This window comes from Giraffa tippelskirchi, chromosome 4 (genome assembly GCF_054371585.1).
Source record: "Giraffa tippelskirchi isolate mGirTip1 chromosome 4, T2T-mGirTip1v1.2.pri, whole genome shotgun sequence".
Classification (NCBI taxonomy): Eukaryota; Metazoa; Chordata; class Mammalia; order Artiodactyla; family Giraffidae; genus Giraffa; species Giraffa tippelskirchi.
The window spans coordinates 76,076,283-76,097,386 of record NC_137278.1 but is presented as its reverse complement, the minus strand read 5'-3'; the positions used below and the strand labels follow the sequence as shown (position 1 = coordinate 76,097,386).

The following is a 21,104-nucleotide window of genomic DNA, read 5'->3' as shown; positions in this document are numbered from 1 at the left end:
CAGGGCAGTCTGCCCCCAAATATGCCTCAGTGGCATGTTGATTATTTTGAATTAAAGTTGCTTTAGAAACAACTGGTGGAAAAAAAATGATATATACTTATAAAACACTCTAACCTACCTCTTTTGCCCTAAAAGCTGAAAATAAATCTCCCATGTGAAGGTATCCTCTCTCTAGGAGGAGGATAGAAAGCATCCTTGTCCACAGTTAGGGAATTCAAGGCTAAGGAAGCTGTATAAACAAACTGTTACTACTTCATGAGTCTTCTACCCCAAACATAAGCCTCTTTGTTTTGTTAGATCTTGGTAAATAATTGTTTCTTTGTCTAAAAATGATATATAAATAGCTTGCTTTGGTCATTTCAGGGGTTTTGTATCTATAAGCGGGCTTCCCTGGTGGCTCAATGGGTAAAGAACCTGCCTGCCAGTGTAGGAGATGTAAGAGACATGGGTTCGATCCTTGGGTTGGGAAGATCCTCTGGAGGAGGACATAGCAACAGACTCCAGTATTCTTGCCTGGGGAATCTCATAAACAGAGGAGCCAAGGGGGCTACTGTCCATAGGGTCGCAAAGAGTCAGACATGACTAAAATGACTTAGCATGCATACAGCATATCTGTGAGACCTCTGTGCATTCAACTCGTTCATATCTCCTGATAATCTGTCTGGTGTCAATTTAATTATTAGACCAAGTTAAAGTTCTCTGGATGGGTGGTGGGGAGAAATCTTCCCCTCCCCAGCGAGAGGTAGGCATTCTGGTGTGTCTACAGTCAAGAGGAATGTGTTCTTTGTCCTCTCCTCCATTCTGCTGTCATTTTCATGGTCCTGGGGATCTGCCAGAGCTCCAGCCATTACATCAGTGTTCCAGGCATCAGAATGGAGGAAGAACTGAAGAAGGGCATGCCTTCCTGCTTATGAGAATCTTCCTAGCAGTTATATAGAACGCTTCCACTTATGTTTCTTTGGTCAAACTTAAGTCACCTGACCTTACCAACCTACAAGAGAGACTAGAAAATGTAGTCTTAGCTGGGCAGCAATGAGCCTTAAAAAATTCAAAGTTTTTATTTCTCAGAAAGGTAAGAAAATGGTCATGAGAGGCAATGCGCAGTCTCTACCCTACCTGGGTCTCTGCACATTTTAATTAAGGGAAATGATGTGTTGTTGGCTTAGATTCCCCAGGGTTTTCAGTCTTCTCACTCCTTCTACCATCTCAGGACATCTTAGTCATTCTTTTCATTTTATCTACCACCTATGCCCATGATTCCCAAATCTTTTCTCTCAGCTCATATTGCTTTCATGGGCTCCTGAAGTTCAGCATATCAGGAGCTAATCATCTTCCCTTTTCTTTCTTCACATTTGCATCTTCACTGTGACACTGCCTCTGTTCGATCTGCCAGTTCAGTTCAGTTCAGTCGCTCAGTCGTGTCCAACTCTTTGCGACCCTGTGTACTGCAGCACACCAGGCTTCCCTGTCTATCACCAACTCCCGGAACTTGCTTAAACTCATGTCCATCGAGTCGGTGATGCCATCCAACTATCTCATCCTCTGTCACCCCCGTCTCCTCCTGCCCTCAATCTTTCCCAGCATCAAGGTCTTTTCCAGTGAGTCAGTTCTTCGCATCAGGTGTGGCCAAAGTAGTGGAGTTTCAGCTTCAACATCAGTCCTTCCAATGAATATTCAGGACTGATTTCCTTTAGGATGGACTGGTTTGATCTCCTTGCAGTCCAAGGGACTCTCAAGAGTCTTCTCCAACACCAAAGTTCAAAAGCATCAATTCTATGATGCTCAGCTTTCTTATAGTCCAGCTCTCACATCCATACATGACTATTGAAAAAGCCATAGATTTGACTAGATGGACTTTTGTCCACAAAGTAATGTCTCAACTTTTTGATATGCGGTCTAGATGGGTCATAACTTTTCTTTCAAGGAGCAAGCTTCTTTTAATTTCATGGCTGCAGTCACCATCTGCAGTGATTTTGGAGCCCAGAAAAATAAAGTGTCTCACCATTTCCATTGTTTCCCCATCTATTTGCCATGAAGTGATAGGACCGGATGCCACGATCTTAGTTTTCTGAATGTTGAGTTTTAAGCCAACTTTTTCACTCTCCTCTTTCACTTTCATCAAGAGGCTCTTTAGTTCTTCTTCACTTTCTGCCATAAGGGCGGTGTCATCTGCATATCTGAGGTTATTGATATTTCTCCTGGCAATCTTGATTCCAGCTTGTGCTTCATCCAGCCTGGCATTTCACATGATGTACTCTGCATATACATTAAATAAGCCCGGTGACAATATACAGCCTTGACACACTCCTTTCCCGATTTGGAACCAGTGTGTTGTTCCATGTCCAATTCTAACTGTTGCTTCTTGACCTACATACAGATTTCTCAGGAGGCAGGTCAGGTGGTCTGGTATCCCCATCTCTTTAAGAATTTTCCACAATCTGCCAAGCAAGCTTCAAATCCAGGAATCATCACTGCCTCTACCCTCCGTCTCCCTTCCCCCCAGTCTCCCGGACCTGCCTATTTTAATTCTGTTCCCTCCTCTCCACGCTGACTGCCATTACTATGGTTCAGACCATCATCATATCCTGCCTACTCTTCTGCATCAGGCTTCTAACTAATGTGTTTTTCTCTGGTCTAGTCCCCCACAAACTTTTATTCTCCAAGCAGAATCTAGAGAGAGAGTCCAGTTGCCTATTGCTGCATAATAAATGACTCCAAGACTCAGCCCAAAATAACAATTAGGGCAGGGATGTGTAACGGCAGCTTGTCTCTGCTTCATATGGGATTGGTAGGCATAACTTGTAGACTGGTTGTGACTCTGTAGCTTAGGGCTGGAATCATCCGAAAAGTTCGTTCACTCGCACATCTGGTGGCTGATGCCATCTGTTATTTGGAACTTAGGTCAATTGGAACACCTGCTTGTCCCCTCTTCAAGTGTCTGCTTGTGCTTCCTCACAGAATGGAGGTAGGGTGACAAGAGCAATGTCCCAGAAGAGACAATATGTGGAAGCTGCCATTTTCCTAAGGTTGGGCCTAGAAACTGTGCCATGGTGGTTTGTCAGGCAGCACTGATAATACAGTAACTGGAATGGAGATACAGAAAAAAATGTGAATCACTGTGTCATTCCCTTATTTACATGGAAGGACTGTCATGATCTAAACTCTTCTTGCCCCTCCAACCTCATCTCTTAACACTCTCTACCTTGAACTTTATGGTCCTGAGTTGTATATGATTCACTTCTTCTTTCCCCTTATGCTTTACTTGTTTGTCTGCTCTGTTTAGCCACCTCTACTCCCATGCCTCTACCTGTTAACTTCAGCTGATCCTTTCATTTTTATCTTAGGTTTCACTCATGCCAGAAACCCTTCTTGAATTCTTCCTGTATGGGCTTAATGTTCCTCTTAAGGTTTTGGTAATGGCTTGCACGTATCTATTACTGTCCTGACCCCAGTGGCCTTCCTGAAAGCAAGGGCTCTCCTTATTCATCTTTGTATCTAGCACAGTGCTTTACACACAATCCATTCTCCATCATGTTCTTGGATGCATGAATAGTTGATAATTTAGTTTACTTTCATGGCAATTTTATGGTCATCAGACTCTAAAGCATTCATGCTACACTAAGTATTCCCTTTTTGCAGTGATAAAAAGCTAAGGAAAGAACTAAGTCACATATTTTCTTGGAGATAGGATTAGGAGTAATTTCTTATCATGTGTTGTTCTAGGCTTTGATTCCCTAACGTCACAGATGCTCTGTTAAAATCACTCTCATTTTTGCTAAAATTTAAGTTCATTTTCTTAACTTTTAGTTTTGTGGAGAAAGAAAAAATTATCTCCAGGAAAAATTATCACATTCTTTGGAGATACATACTTCTAATATTTTAGATGAATTTTTGAAAGGAGTAGAAAGGTAAAACAGTACATCTAGAAAATTCTGAGTGCTTTACTAACTGAAAAGTATAATTTCTCCATCTACAGAAGGAAAAGTAAATAATACCTCTGATCACTTCCTCAGAGTAGTTTTTGCAGAGATAAATGAAATATACTAAGGAAATCTGAGATCTGTAGAAGATAAAGTTATTTCTGTTGTAATTTGAGTATTTGTAGGTCCTTGTTGATATCCTCTGTCTTAATCAGGAAGTTCTTGGAGCTGATGTTCTTATTGTATTTGGTGTCTGATAATGTGCCATGTTGATGTGAGGCATATGGGGAAAGCACGCATGCTCGGTTGCTAAGTTGTGTCCCACTTTGTGCGACCCCATGGACTTCTCCTTTGGAGGAGGAAATGGCAACCCACTCCAGTATTCTTGCCTGCAGAATTCCATGGACAGAGGAGTCCATGGGGTTGCACAGAGTCGGACACGACTGAGCAACTAACACACATACATGGACTATAGTCCGCCAGACTCCTCTCCCATGGAATTCTCTAGGCAAGAATACTGGAGTGGGTTGCCATGCCCTCCTCCAAGGACTCTTCCTAACCCAGGGATTGAACCCATGTCTCTTATGTCTCCTGCATTGGCAGGCAGGTTCCTTACCACTCATACAACCTAGGAAGCCCTGTATGGAGAATACCTAAGTTGACTCTCCAGATATTTGGAGTTAATTCTCCAAACATTTATTGTGATCATTCTGTGCTACACAGTATGCCTGGGGCCAGAGAGAGTGACCTTGAACTTGAATATTCCATTACAGGGTTCCCTAACAGCCAGGATTGCCTTAGCTAGCTTACTATGTTTGTAACTATTGTTTGTACAATTGCCATATCCTTGGTGGAGAAGGCAATGGCACCCGACTCCAGTACTCTTGCCTGGAAAATCCCATGATGGAGGAGCCTGGTAGGCTACAGTCCATGGGGTCGCTAGGAATCAGACATGACTGAGCGACTTCATTTTCACGTTTCACTTTCATGCATTGGAGAAGGAAATGGTAACCCACTCTAGTATTCTTGCCTGTAGAATCCCAGGGACAGGGAAGCCTGGTGGGCTGCCGTCTATGGAGTCACACAGAGTCGGGCACGACTGAAGCAGCTTAGCAGCAGCAGCATATCCTCCAAGGATAAAAGGTTAAATCCTGGTCTGAGGGTTCACAGCTAGCTGTGCTGAGTACTGCCTGCTGATAGGTGGGGACAATGAAAAGCTTGCTCTGGGGCAGGATTTCAGTGTATTTGAAGAGCAGATGGACAACTTTTATTTGGTGTGAGGAAATGAGGATAATACCTCACGAGATGGTGAATGACAGGGAAACCTGGTATGCTGTAGTCCATGGGGTCGCAAAGAGTTGGATCGGACTGAGCGGCTGAACAACAACTGATTAGACAGGAGATGGGAGTGAAAAAGTTGAACAGCAAAGCCAAACCAAGAACAGGGAACCTATAAAATTATAAGAATTGACTGTAAGAGCAAAGCTCAGCTGAGAAATTTAGACAGTAGCTGGTCACAGTAAGAACTAGATAAAAGAAGTCACGGGAGTCAGAATTCTCAGAGGCATGTTGTGCCAACAGCTTACCTGGAGACAGAGAGACCCTTTTCAGATGGAGAACCGGTGCTTTCTGTAGGACCATCTCAGTCATGATGGAACCCTCCATCTGCTTGCTGGGGTGTGTTATAGGTAAGGATGTGGATGTTCAATGTGCCTCCCACCCCATCTCACTCATTGAACCCTCTTTGGTACCATATACAAAGAAAGCAATTAACACAGTTTATCACAAGTATATATTTATTCTTCAGTCTGCTCTACTAGACAGTAAACTCTTTGAGAACAGGAACTGTGTTCAACTTTTTTCTTTCTCATATAAATTAGCACAGTGCCTGACATATAATGAGAACTCAGTACAGGTTTGGATGAGTGGATGGGTGGGAGAGTGGATAGAGAGAGGGAGGGATAGATGGATGGTTTGACAGGTTGGTAGAGGGGTGGCATCTGTGTAGTCTGTTAATAGAAATAAGGATTGAACATTCTTTCATTCAGGGAAAAAAGGTAATGAAGGGCTTTGTTTCCAGAAAAAACAGAACAATAGTTTGAGGGGATGCATACAGTCACATTTATGGAAAAAATCTGAAAAGTGATGAGAATGTAGTACTTGCTCCCATTATATTCAGTAGAGACCCTTAAAAAGTGCAAGTAATACTTTTTAAAGATTTTTCATAGCTTTATATCTATTTTTAATTTCTAACTTATATTTTGCCTTATTATCACCAACCAAAATTGTACCTTTAAAATGAAAAATTATCTAGTGTTGTTACAGGCAATAGTAGAATTAAGTGACCTTGAGCAAATATTGTACTATCAGATTTTAACCTAGGATGATTAATGTAGAAATGAAACTATATTGTATCATGTTAGTCACTCAGTCATGCTCAACTCTTTGCAACTCTGTGGACTGTAGCCCTTCAGGCTCCTCTGTCCATGGGATTTCCCAAGCAAGAATACTGGAGTGAGTTGCCATTTCCTTCTGCAGGGGATCTTCCCAACCCAGGAATCAAACCTGGGTTTCCTGCATTGCAGGTAGATTCTTTACCAGCTGAGCCACCAGGGAAGCCCACAAGGAATGCTTAAATTATAGACTTGTTTCATAACTAAACTTCAAATGAAATTTAGATTTAAATAATAGTATTTATATATAATTACAAATTCCATAATCACACAATCATGACAAATAGATTTATGTGTTGTATGCTACAGTGTTTAGAAAAAAATAAAACTAATTTTCTTTCTAAAATTCTTTTAAAATATCCTCTATTTTCTCTTTTTTTGGGTTTCCAATTAGGTGGAAATTGGAGATTTTGAAAGACCTTTTTCCACTCCAGCAGGTCATGTTACTAATCAGTGCAAAACAAATCAAACTCTAAAACAAGTCATAGAGAAATTTTATCCTAAAAGGTATAGAGATGACTCTTCTGAAGAACAGCTAAGGTAAAGAACTATTTAAAGGGTGGATGTGCACTAGTTTTTCAGCGATATTTTTCTGTACAAATTTTAAAGATGAAAAAAATTATATGTAATGATTTGCTCAAGATTTTTAAAATATTGTTGAATACCAAGAGGTTATAGTTCTTTTTATTTGAGATGTGTCTGGAAACTTTAGTAGTTAGAGTTAAACTTTTTCAATAAGAAAAAAATCTGCCTTAAGATCTTCTTTTTATTTGATCTTATTCATTCTTGTCCAAATTAATCTTGCTAATAAATAAAAGGAAAAAATTGGCTAATATGTTTAATTTTATGTAATGTTTACAAGAAGTTTTTTACCTCTTAGGGTATTCCATTATAAACAAATTGGAATACAAATAAAGTATCTTCTTACACAAAGTTTTTTAATAAAAATTTTTAATTCCACTCTACTAATTTAGAGTTTTGATTTTTGAAAACTTATAAAGAAAAGGCATAGATTCAAAAATAGAGTCAAATCCAACTCACCATGAAGTTTTTTAAAACAGAAGCATTTGTGATTACTCTGTTGTCTCTGTAGAATAAGTGGTTGCCTTCATGATTTTATTTAAGAGGTTTCCCCTGCACCCAGCATCTCTCCGAGCCAGAAGTGGTAGCACCTAAATTCCACCGTTGGGGATTCATTCTTCAGTCTCCAATTCTTGTACTTCTTTAAAAATGAAAGTTATACCCATGAGATTCTAGGCTAATTATGCAAAGGTTTGATCTTAGCTTATCAGATTTTAAATTTTTACCTGAAGGGAGTGGGGAGCAGGGAACCTAGGTCATACTGAGAGCACTAACGGGGGAATTTGGTGAAAGGAATGCTACCCAAAGGGCAAGGGGTGGACAGTGGTAAGATGGGTGCCACTAAACCACAGCTTCCCCTGGGTAGGTCTCCCCTGGGTAGCGTCCCCATGAGTAGGTCTCCCAATGGTGTCTAGGATTCGCTCAAGGAGAGCTTTATCTTGGGAGGATGATACACTGTTTGTGTTTTTCTTCTTTTTTTTATTTTTTAGGCAGCTTTGCCAGCGACTGTCAACCAGATGGATGGCCCTCCGAGGACACAGTGCTGCTGACTGTGTGCGAATCTATCTGACAGTAGCCAGGAAGTGGCCGTTCTTTGGTGCCAAGTTGTTTCTTGCAAAAGTAAGAAATGGTAGGGGGAGCCTATCCAGTTTAGTAGAATATAAAGTGATAACCGTAACCCCAGGTTTAGTTTATTCAACTTTTTAAAAGAAAATAATGGAATTTCCAACAATATAAAGAAAACCATGACAGGACACTGAGGAAAGAGCAGGAATGCCATCGGCATCTCTGCCTTTTCCCTTCTGCTCCAGTTTACCCTGCCAAAATCATTTCTTACATTCAGAAGGCTTAATCAGTAGACTGAAGGCAGCAGTTTAGCTCTGCTTTCTTCTCTTGATTCATTCATCCATCCACTCATTTACTCTCTCACTCATTTGTATTATTTAGTAATTATGAATTTTGTTTGCCAAACACAAAGCTGAGCTCTAGAGATACAGAAGCCCATAGTTTCAGATAAGTTATTCTCACACTTTCAGGAACTTGCAACCAGTGTTGCAATAGGTCTGGAAACCACTAATGGTTAAGAGTGACATGACAGTGAGGAAGGAGAGACAAACCCTGCTAGGGGTTAGATTAAGTGGACTGTCCAAATACACATGTTAATAAATTACAGATTTGGGTCTCGAACCCAAATTCAAGACCCAAATTTGGGTCTCCTAATTCACTATTCTTTCCATTATACCACACTGTCTAGTCCTCAAGTGAGATGTTTAATAATAAAATGTTGTTGCTGTTGTTCTTAGAAATGTTGTACTGCATTTAGACTAAAAACATTTCTGTAATTTTGCTTAGCATCTATTATATAGTATATTTTCACCTCTTCATAGCCCATAACCCCATCATCCCTTGGAAGTACGTTCATGTGGCTGGCTATACATGAGGATGGTTTAAGCATCTTAGAATACAACTCCATGGTAAGATTAAATCCTTAAGTTTTGCATTGAGTCAACTATTTCCATTGCTCAGTGTGCCATAAACAGAAGATAATGATACCTTAATCTTATTTTTCTTATACACAGAAAAATATCCTTCCTAATACTATATCATGAAGTCATTTTACAAATACAACCATGATTACAATTTAATCTTTTAAAACAAGATTAGACAGGCTATGTATTGTGTATGAGAAAAATATTAAGATAACATGACTAAATTGCAGTCATGGTTGTATTTGTAAAATGACCCCTCATTTATAGTGTTCAGAAGATGGCTTCCTGTGTTAAAATAACATTAAGATAACATATCTCTTGAAGATAACATTAAGGTATAACATTAAGATATCTCTTGAAGATAACATTAAGGTAGAAACTTTAGTTAGCAAAATTTTAAGTTCAGTTTCACTAAAGCTTCTGTAACAATTTCTATACTTTCCCATAATATCACTTACCCATTCACTTGTACATATACAGTATCTTAGAGTTATTTACGTGATTAATTATAAAGTCAAACTGTGATTTCTATTTATTCATTTATCTATCTGAAATTCACTTTATTTTCTATCATATTTTATATATATCAGATTACTTTTTAAAAAATCTTTTAACCTGGTGGACAGGGTTTGCTCAATTCACTTGGTAGGTGTAGTGGGCTCTCCTACTTGTGGCTATAGTCAGGATCACTGAGAATTTCTTGGAAATGAGACTATCCTTTAGTGTTTTAGTTACTGTTTCTCCTTATAACTGTTGAAAACTCTTTTGAAGGCGTTTGTATTTCTTGAGTGGGCTTTCCCATGGTTCAGCAGTAAAGAATTTGCCTACAATGGAAGAACCACAGGAGACATCAGTTCAATCTCTGGGTCGAGAAGATCCCCTAGAGGAGGGCATTGGCAACCCACTCCAGTGTTCTTGCCTGGAGGGTCCCATGGACAGAGGAGCCTGGCAGGCTACAGTCCATAGGGTTGCAAAGAGTGGGACACGACTGAAGCAACTTAGCACGGCATGGCATGTTTCTTGAATGCCTTTTAGTTCTTGAATAAATAATCTGAATATAGATTATAAAACCAGTGACTTAAAGTCAACAAAAATTATACACCGCTATTGAGTTACCTTGGCTAAGTAAACCAGTTTGTTGATTCTGAGAGATGGACGTACAGACCAGGAGATTGACACTGATGGCCTGCAGCAGGGGAGGTGTCCAGTACTGGGTGATCTGCTCCAAGTCTTGCAAGCTAACCATTAAATACACAGATTCCTTTCCTTTTCGGCTGCACATCTTTAAATTATATTTTAAAAATTGCTTTAGGAACACATTGGGAAAAAGGATTTGCTGCATGTGTGACAAAGGGTTGTTATCCTTTAGGAACGTGGATGTCTTTCCAGATAGTAAGGAAATGATGAACATAGCAACAGACAGATGGGCCAAGGAAGTTCACAGAAGAAATACTAATATTCAGTAAATGTATTTTTAAATGTTAATCTCACCATCAATCAAGTAAATTCAGTTTAATACAGTGAGATTTTACTTGTCACCGATCAGATTGGCAGAGCTTCAAACAAATGATGATATCCTGTGTTATCAAGACTGCAAAATGCTGGAAATGTAAATGGGTATAACGTTTCTGAGTTTTGAAAGGTTTACTTTTTTGAGATAGCAATTTTAGCTGTTGAGGTTTATAACCATAGAAATAATTATCCTATGTGTATTATGAAATATGTCCCAAAATATTCATTGGAGTAAGATAGTAACAAAAAAATTTAAATATTCTTCAATAGATTAGTTAAATAATGTCTGTCTATAAAATCTAAATAAATGTCTATAAAATCATTTAAAAGCATTTTATATAATAGCAAGTATGTTCGGTGTCATGGAAAGATGTTCATAACATTCTGTTAAGTTAAAAGAAGGAGAAAGTTAAAAAAGAAGTAGTATGCATGATACTGGTTATGTTGACATATATCAAGATCTGTTTATCAGGGTGAACTTTATGGATTTGCCAATATTTGACCCATTTTTTACCTTAAAAAAGCATCAGGTTCATATGGTTCAACCAGATAGGTAGGTAAGCAGGTAGATAGACAGTTAGAAATCTTTAAGGACAAATACAGTGTAAATGCTACGTAAATAGTTACTGGTACACAGCTAATTCAAGTTTTGCTTTTTGAAACTTTATGGAATTAAAAATATTTTCCATCTACAGTTGTTTTCCATCTGTATCAGTATCTTAATGGAGATATATGTTATTAATCATCTCTCATCTTTCTTTGAAAATAGTGTATAACATATTTACTTTTTTCTTCTCTTTGAAGAGGTTAGTAGTCAGCTATGTATACAAGAGTCTAATGACCTTTGGAGGCTATCAAGATGATTTTATGGTAGTCATTAACAATGCACATTCAAAGGACAAACCAACAGAGAAATTGATTTTTGCTATGGCAAAACCCAAGGTGAGTAGAAGCCTTTATGCTAACTTTTTTATGCTATTTTTTCTCACACTAAAATATTTATTGTGCGAAGACTTAAGTTCTTGATGGGAAAACAAACTGCTTATAACCATATAATCATAGGTCCAAATTTTGGCTTACATCTTCTCCCTAAGCCTTGGTTTCTTCATCTAAAAAATGGTATAATGTTCCTTTTTTTTTTCTGAATTAAGAATTAAATGAGGGGATCATGAACTGTTTAGCCCAGACTTTCCTGGTAGTCCAGTAGTTGGGAGTCTGCCTGCCAATGCAAGGGACATGGGTTCAGTCCCTGGTCCTGGAAGATTCCACATGCTGTGGGACAACTCAGCTCGTGCTCCATGACTCCTGAGCTAGAGCCCATGCTCTGCAAAAAGAGAAGCCATGGCAACAAGAAGCCCACGAATCCCAACCAGAGATTAGCCCTCACTTGCCCCAACTAGACAAAGCCCACACAGCAACAGGGATCCAGCACAGCCAAAAATTAATTAATTAATTAATTTTAAAACATAAAATGTTTAGCTCAGTGCCTGGTATACAGAAAGATCAAAATAAGTGGTCCTGGCATAAGTTGTTATTGTCAGGTATTTTATATGCATTATCTTATTTACTTGGAATAATTCACTTAATGGACTCATTAGTGAGAAGAGTGAGGTTTTCAAGTTAAGACATACTTGTTTCTTTACAATTTTAACAAGTTATGTAGTTTTAATGTCTCTAAGTAAAAGCAATAAATAAAATGGCTGCATTCTAACATGTGATTCCAATTTTAGGGAAAAGAATGAGAAACTAATTTTTCTAAAACTTGGTCTTAAGATTATCAACTAAAAGAGACTACTTTTTTAGAATCTGAAGCTTTAAAAAATGGCATATATGTTTCTTAATTAAATCTATACTTAAGTGAAGGCGGATGGTAAGTGCAGAAGATCATGGCACACTTCAGTTTAAATAAAGAGTTAATATAATACACTGAATTTCTTATTCATGTATTCACAAGTGTGGCTTTAAGATAACTGACAGAATTGTACTATTGTCACATTTTCTAATATTGCCACTAAATTTGATTTTTTTTTTAAAGTACCACTTTCTCCTGGTTTAAGTAATGGAAAAATAGATGGTGCTGAACATGTAAGTATAGTTGACTCTTGAACAACACAGGTATGAACTGCACGGGTCCACTAACACATAGATTTTTTTTCAATCGTAAATACTACATTACTACACGATCCATGGTTAGTTGAATCCATGGATGTGGAACTATGGATACAGAGGAACTGTGGCTACAGAGGGGCGCTGCAAAATTACACACAGATTTCTGACTGCTGAGAGTGTCAGGGTCCCTAAGCCCTGTGTTGTTCAAGGGTCAGCTGTACTCCACTGTTTGATCTGGTTGAAAGGGAATTCTGGTGGCCTGGGCACTTGCAGATGGAGACCACTCATGGCCAACCCTTCACTCTCTTTTGAAAATGATGAGAACTTCTCAAGAGGATAACAATTCCACTTTTCTTATTTTAGATTCTTGAAATCACCCTATTGATCGCCAGCTACATAAACAACTTCTACCAGCAAAAGGCGGTTCACCACCTCTCTGCTCCAGCACTGCTCTCAGCTCAGACCCAGGGTTTCCAAGCCAGGGTGATGGGAAGCCAGCCCCTTCTGGCAACCAGCAGACCAACCAAAGGCCCCACTTTGCTCTGAAAGCTCAGGGGCCTAAACATCTACCCCTGTCCTCTAAGCAATGGCTTCATCAGCTTCAAAAAAGTTCATTTACACTCTGGCAGCACGACACCCACACAGTAGTAGTCCATTCTTTAAAAATAATGGGAGTTACTCTCTTTCATTTGATTTATAAATATTCAAATAAATGCTTGTAATAAAATTTAAACAAACACACACATAAAACCTAAACAAATTTTCCCATATGCTGGTTTTCTTTTAGCTTAACTGGGTTAAAATTTGCCATTTTTTTCCATCACCTTTTCCTTTGCCATCAGACACATCAAGGCTTTTTTTCTCTTAAAAAAAAATATTCTAACAATCTTTAGAAAGGGAGATTCAAGGGAGTTTTGCCAAACTCTCATTTGGCAAACCAGTTGATTATTTGGACATGTTCACTGCCAAAAAATTATGTACTATAATTAAATGTGCTTTTAATTAATGATATGGTGTTTAGAAAGAAGTAGAGTATACAATTTAAGAAACAGCTGCTGGGTAGTGTTGAAGGGTAAGTTTTTATTTCTATGAATCACTGTGTGAAAAAGCAGGCGCTAGGTAACCAGAACCTCCAATGTGGTTTTAGAAAGTATACCCTGTCACCTTTTCAGATCACTGGAGTGTAAAACTTAAAATGAAACATTGATTCCTGACATTCCTTGGCTATCAACATAACCCAAGTTCACTGGAATATTGCCCACATTTCATTCCATTGGTGCTGGGTCATCTTGACCTTGCTTTGTTAAATAATAATATCTTTGAAAACAAAGAAATTTTAAAGCTTTGCTTCACACAGTCTTTTAAATTATAGTTTGAAAATAAATTCCCCAAAATATTTTTTTTAAAGAAAAGAGAAAGTAACTCTTCTTCAAAGGAGATAAATTTTTGTTGAGTCTAGAAACCTATTGCTTTACTAGGTTACATAAATGGTCAGTACATTCCAGTTTATGTCAAAATAAAGTACTTATTTTTATTCATGATGAAAATGAAACTGTGATAAGACATGAAAATTATATTGTAAAAATGTTTAATTGAAATATTAATCATGAGTATACTTAATTTTATTTATGTGTAGAATATTTTTTATTTATATGTTGGACATATATTTATCACTTTGTGTATGGTATTTTTTTAACCAGTTGGGAAAAAAAAAGTTAGCTGCTGAGTTAATTTGTTGGCGAGCCTTCTTGTTTTCTTTTTTGCTGCTTTCTCCCTGTGACAATGTACTATTCTCACACTAAGCCTTTTAAAAATATTCCATCCTACGTTAGCATCCTTAGAGCAGAACCAAGAAATACACTGATCAAGTAAGATTGTGCTTTATTGATAATGACAAAGGTCAAAACCACCCATAGAAATACATTGCCATTTACTAGTTCTCCTAATCTTTTGAGCCACAGCCACTCACTGTGTAAGCAAATTAATTTTTGAGAATAAACTGGTTACCAGTTTGGGGTGACTCTCAGGCACCTTTTGGCTGGGATACGGTAGAGTTTCTGAGTTCCCAGAAAACCGTTTAATAATCATTAGTTGGTGAGCCAGAGGCTTGGCTGAGCTTTTACATATGTATGAGGACTTTATTCTCAGGCAGGAGTTAGTTCACCATGTGGTAAGCCCCCCCTAAAATCTTCTAATTTAAATGAATAGTGAAGGCTTAGCTTAAATGGTAGTACCCTAGACTTGGCATTTATTTTTGATAGAGCAGAGATAAAATATTTTGATGGAAAGAAATCAATTTTCTGTAACTGATGATGTGAAAATTTTATTTTCTGGGAAATTACTTTTATATAGCCGTTTAAAAATTCAAAGTATGTTATTATGATTGGTTACAAGAGAATAATGTTACATGTTTAATTGTAATATTTGTCTCCTATCATTTTCCTCCCTTTCAATCATAATAAATGATTTACAAAACCCATTTTAAGCATTATCTTTTGAATAATCTTCAAGAAATACCTAATGTTTTCATTGTCAAAGCTGAAGTGTACTACTAGTGAAAATGGTAGTTATTACCTCCTTCTCCTGCAGTCATGCTTTGTCTTCTATGTTGCTTTGCTTTATCCATATAAAAAGAAGCTGTTTGGACAAATTGCAATTATCATATATATATATATGCTTATTGACATATATACAATATGTATAAATTATGACGTTCTCCCATGATATTGTAATAAGCTCCTTATAGGTAAGTTGATTGGACTGTCTAAAATTTTATTTTAAATGTTCTAGATTTGTGTCTGTGTGTGTCCTTGAAGTCAAATACTGCCATAGCTTAGAAATGAATTTAACTCTCAATTTATAAGAAAAGTTGGTCACAACTTACAAAGTCTTGGCTTGAAAAAAGTGCTTGTTAGTGGTTGTTTGGACATTTTTTTCCATAGAAAAAAAACACATGGTAGTCAGGTTCCTGGAACAATACTTGTAGCCCATAATTGTACTGAAGTATAATCCTGAAGAATTAGCCACCACGTATAATCATATTTTTCTAGAAAAAGGCTTTAAGTGTTGTGGGATGCCAAGAACACATTTCACCCACCCCGCTCCCACCCCCAGCTGTCATGGAATTTGGACTTCTCAATGCTGAGTCTCTGGGCTGATTCCTGTGGACCGAAGGCTTTAGGAATGCGGGGACTGAGGAAGCGAAAACGAGGAGCTGAACTAACAAGGTGAAGCAGCTTTTCCGCTAACTGGTTCACGCAGGGACCTCATCTCCCTTCACATTCCCCCCATTCTCTTTTCCCTAAAGGAAGAAAGGGATTTTACTGATACAGAGTACTTCATTTAGCAGGAAATATTGCCAGTTTCCCTCAGAGAGGGAATGACTTGATTTTCTTAATGCTTGTTTGAAAAATTCCAGAGAAGGATTCTGATTAGCTCAACTCATGTTTAACTTTAAACACTCATATAGAAGAGCACTTAATTATTAAAACTCTATATAGTGGAACCTTATGCAGCCATCAAAGCTATGTTTATTATGCATTTTTGAACAATTGATACAGGAAAATACATGTTGAAATCAGAATGTTAATTATACAGTAAAACCTCAGCTCTTGGAGCAAAAAAGACTGGAATGAAAAACATCAAAATGTTGTTGTTACTTCTGGCATTTGCTTATTATACCCTCTTTGTTTTTTTTGTATACTATTTTTTCTACAATAAGCTTATGTAACTTTGAAAAAAAGGAAAATATATTAAAATTCTGTCACTTTCTGGGCTATTGTTAATAGCCTCCATATATGACTTCCAGACTCTGAAGCATCCTTCACACAGCTACAAAAAATTATCTCACTGAACTAAGGTCTAGTCATGTTGTTGTTATTGTTCAGTAACTAAGTCACATCCAACTCTTTGTGATCCAATGGACTGCAGCACTCCAGGCCTCCCTGTCGATCACTATCTCCCGAAGTTTGCCCAAGTTCAAGTCCATTGAGTCAGTGTTGCTATCCAACCATTTCATCCTCTGCTGCCCTCTTCTCCTTTGGCCTCCAATCTTTCCCAGCACAAGGGTCTTTTCAGTTTTCAAACTGTGGTGCTGGAGAAGACTCTTGAGAGTCCCTTGGACAACAAGGAAATGAAACCAGTCTTAAATCAACCCTAAATACTCATTGGAAGGTCTGATGCTGAAGCTGAAGCTCCACTACTTTGGCCACCTGATGCAGACAGCCAACTTGTTGGAAAGGTCTAGTCATGGCACACCCCTATTTGAAATCTTATTTGGTTTCTCATAACCAACATGGTGGAGAAGACAATGGCACCCCACTCCAGTACTCTGGCCTGGGAAACCCCATGGACGGAGGAGCCTGGTAGGCTGCAGTCCATGGAGTCGCGAAGAATCAGACACGACTGAGTGACTTCACTTTCACTTTTCACTTTCACGCACTGGAAAAGGAAATGGCAACCCACTCCAGTATTCTTGCCTGGAGAATCCCAGGGACGGCGGAGCCTGGTGGGCTGCCGTCTATGGGGTCGCACAGAGTTGGACACCACTGAAGCGACTTAGTGGCAGCAGCAGCAGCAGCAACCAACATGGTAAAATCCAGATTGCAAGATCTTTCACGGTAGCCCAATCTACCTGCCTAGTTTACTCTCCCACCTTAGCCCCACCAGACACTTCTACCTCAAACTATTCACAGGTCACCAAATATACTCTGCCCACACCTTTACCTTTTGCATAATTGCTCACTTCATTCAGCAAGCAGCATAAAATTATCTCCCCCTCCATCACCACCACTGAAATCTGTGAGTCTTCTTGGGCTGATCCGGAAGAGGAGTCTTAATCTTTGTAAACTCTTGAACAATTTTCAACTACCATGGAAAGTCACTTTATTTGTCCAAATATGAAGCCTTATGGCAGAAAGTGAAGAAGAACTAAAGAGCCTCTTGATGAAAGTGAAAGAGGAGAGTGAAAAGTTGGCTTAAAGCTCAACATTCAGAAAACTAAGATCATGGCATCCGGTCCCATCACTTCATGGCAAATAGATGGGGAAACAGTGGAGACAGTGGCTGACTTTATTTTCGGGGATTCCAAAATCACTGCAGATGGTGACTGCAGCCATGAAATTAAAAGACGCTTATTCCTTGGAAGGAAAGTTATAACCAATCTAGACTGCATATTAAAAAGCACAGACATTACTTTGTCAACAAAGGTCCGTCTAGTCAAGGCTATGGTTTTTCCAGTAGTCATGTATGGATGTGAGAGTTGGACAGTGAAGAAAGCTGAGTGCAGAAGAATTGATGCTTTTGAACTGTGGTGTTGGAGAAGACTCTTGAGAGTCCCTTGGACTGCAAGGAGATCCAATCAATCCATCCTAAAGGAGATCAGTCCTGAGTGTTCATTGGAAGGTCTGATATTGAAGCTGAAGCTCCAATCCTTTGGCCACCTGATGTGAAGAGCTGACTCATTGGAAAAGATCCTGATGTTGGGAAAGATTGAAAGCAGGAGGAGAAGGGGACGACAGAGGATGAGATGGTTAGATGGCATCACCGACTCAATGGGCATGAGTTTGAGTAAACTCTGGAAGTTGGTGATGGACAGGGAGGCCTGGCGTGCTGCAGTTAATGGGGTCGCAAAGAGTCAAACGACTGAGCAACTGAACTGAACTGAACTGATGAAGCCTCAGGAGGCAAAAAGATAGAAAACAGAATTCATCTTCTTAATCAGATCAAGGTGAATCATGTGACTCAGTCCTGAATCAATGCTGGTCATTAGGGCCCAGCCAGATAACCTTCACCTGGTTACCGTACTCACTTCTTCAACCACCTGTCCCAGTTATCATTATAACTTTAACTTGCTAATACTGTGCCTAGTCCACAGAAAACATTGGAAAAATGTTAGCTGCCATTATTGTTATCCATAGCAATAGGGCTTCCCAAGTAACATGCAAAAGGCATAAATTTCCAGAACCCCAGCCATCATGATTTATCACAATTTGTCCCACATCAGTTTGTGAGTTTATAGGTGGGCTAGCCCCAGGATATATAATAGATGCTGACTCCATGATGTGTCAGCCTCCCTTGCTACCATCCTTTCTCTTTTGAACTCCCCTCCATTACTTCCCTTCCTATGTATTACTGTAGCTTCTGTGTCTCCAAAATGCACCTAAGTATTGGGAGAAGTTTGTCCCCAAAGGTTTTATGAGAAGTTAGTGCCTTTTATTTCCATCTGTTTCATTTCCTTGTGTTTCTTCAAAGCTGCTGATCAACCACTTACCGTACCATAACAGGTATTAAGCACTTAAAACAGTGTTTCAGACACATATAAGTTATGTTTTACATATATTTATCTCATTTAAAACTCATAATTTTTTTCCTGCTTTTCCAGAATGGAAGCTAAGGCCCAGAGAAATTGAGTAATTTATCCCTAGTGGCAACTTAGTGTGGCTGAGTCAGGACTTCAAACCATCTTACTCCAAATTTCATATTATTGAACATCATGCAATAGAGACTAAGCAAATGGCAGAACAGTAGAGGGAAATTTATCCTTCCAACAATCAGCTCATCTTGGGCTAGAGAGCCTGGGTCAGCGTTCAAGACAGATCAAACACTGTCACTGCCGTGAAAGTTTCACCAACTCCTTTAGACCTAGTTACTTGTTCTTATGTAAATCATACCTCTCTGCAATAGTTTATATCTTTGGCTTCCTTTAATTAGTTTGTGTGTCATATAGCAATATTAATAACTCAGTGTTTGTTATTGACTTGGATATAAGTAAATGAAGTATTACGGAGATGCATTTGCTTTATTAACTTCTTAATAAACAATGTGCTGGGCTTCTCTGGTGCTCAGATGGTAAAGAATCCACCTGCCATGCAGGAGGCCTGGGTTTGATCCCTGCGTCAGGAAGATCCCGTGGAGAAGGGAATGGCTACCCATTTCAGTTTTCTTGCCTGGAGAATTCCATGGATAAAGGAGGCTGGCGGGCTAGATAGAGTCTGTGGGGTCGCAAAGAATCGAACACGACTAAGCGACTAATATTTTCTCTCACTTTCAAACGATGTGCTATTCTACACAATCTGAAACAACCAAACAAACAGAAGGCTGGAAAATACTAAAATCTTTGCCTCTAGTAAGTCAGTAGAAAACAGCTCAGGAGATTGTTTCCTCCTCCACTCCCAAATCACTGTTATTGGGGAGAGAAAAGTAATTGAAGCCAGAGACCCCTGGCATATAAATATTCGGTACTCAGGAGAATATTTTTTATATAAAAGAACACTTCCGGCCCAGAGTTTTTTAAGTCCCAGATTTACTGCCACGAGTCTCCTCTCCCATCCAAAACGGCTGAAGCTGAGACGAGAAAAGAACGCTGAAAACTACCTTTCCCATGATGCCTCTACTCCGCACGCAACCCATGCTTGTGACGTAGCTACCATGGCAACGCAATACCCTGCTGTAACCCGGCCTCTCTCCGAGTTCGCCGTGCGGCTGATTCTAGGCTGGGCCTCCCGCGGCGACCAGGACACTGGGGCGGCCAAGCCACGATGCCCAGGTATCCCCGCAACCCTACTTGAGCCTGGTTTATGCAACCCTCGAGAGCCTCCCTTCTTTCCCGAGTCAGCCTGAATGGGGTGGGGCGGGGAGCGGCGGTGGAGGGAGAGGCCGCTGCCAGTATATTTGGGGAGAGGAGTTACACGCGAGACCCATTGTAGGTTTGTCCTGTTTGCGGTTCCTGTCTGGTTGGTCAAGGTACTATCCTTGAGGGTATGGATTCTGCCCAAAGCAAGTAGGAAAGTTCCAGAGGTGGGAAAGTTAAGAGATGTTGAAAGATGATTCAACTCCAATCATTCATTTCTTCAAAAAGAGTTTTTTGAGGGCCCGGGAATGTTCTAGGAACAGGGTTTCAGGCGGTGAGCCAGACCACAAACCCACTTCCTCAGGGACCTCTTGTGCGGGTGCAGGGGTTTAGGACAAAGATAAAGGAGGGGAAAGTAGTGAAGACATTGTGAAAACTGTAAGGTCACATTTTAAGGGGAGGGGGTGGGGTTTTAATCACCTATCAGATACATTTTAGCTCTTCTCTATGATGTTTATTTTAGTTACTTGTTCTCAAGATCGTGCTAAAACTTCCCTGAACGACTTGTAATGACATCATGGGGAGAGTGTGGTACTGGAGTCCTTCACAGAACGAGATTTCTGGGTTTTTTTTTCACATTGTGGATGGGCTGTGTGATCTCTGTTGAGTTTATGAACCTTAAGCTTCTCATCACAGTAAACGGTTACAACACCTCTTTCTCTTTACTGCTGGGAACTTGGAAAGGAGATAATCATATTATGAAGAAATGGGTGTAATTGAAGAACAAACAGGCCCAGACTGAGTTCTTAGGGGCTCGCCTGTGAAGTAAATGTGTGAATTTTAGTGCAGAACCCCCTTTTCAATTCCTGGTTCTTGAAAAATAAACACTCACTAATTTTAGGTGATTATATATAGGCCAGGCCCTAACCTAAATGAATTATCACATTTTACAATCATGGCAATCCTATGA

General features: G+C 39.2%; 2 protein-coding genes across 5 annotated transcripts in view; both read left to right on the top strand.

Annotated features, from left to right (window-relative positions):
* The window catches only part of PLEKHH2 (pleckstrin homology, MyTH4 and FERM domain containing H2), a 108,971-nt gene extending 93,928 nt beyond the window's left edge, over window positions 1-15,043 (top strand). For both annotated transcript variants that reach the window (XM_081591961.1, XM_081591960.1), the window contains 5 exons: window positions 6,768-6,913; window positions 7,945-8,074; window positions 8,842-8,928; window positions 11,260-11,397; window positions 12,928-15,043. In XM_081591961.1, the coding sequence (XP_081448087.1) occupies window positions 6,768-6,913; window positions 7,945-8,074; window positions 8,842-8,928; window positions 11,260-11,397; window positions 12,928-13,110 (684 nt within the window). In that variant the 3' untranslated portion in view covers window positions 13,111-15,043. The remainder of the gene's footprint in view (window positions 1-6,767; window positions 6,914-7,944; window positions 8,075-8,841; window positions 8,929-11,259; window positions 11,398-12,927) is intronic.
* A 4,967-nt stretch (window positions 15,044-20,010) lies between these two features.
* DYNC2LI1 (dynein cytoplasmic 2 light intermediate chain 1) overlaps window positions 20,011-21,104 on the top strand; it is a 47,477-nt gene continuing 46,383 nt past the window's right edge. For all 3 annotated transcript variants that reach the window (XM_081591963.1, XM_081591964.1, XM_081591962.1), the window contains exon 1: window positions 20,011-20,110. In XM_081591963.1, the coding sequence (XP_081448089.1) occupies window positions 20,103-20,110 (8 nt within the window). In that variant the 5' untranslated portion in view covers window positions 20,011-20,102. The remainder of the gene's footprint in view (window positions 20,111-21,104) is intronic.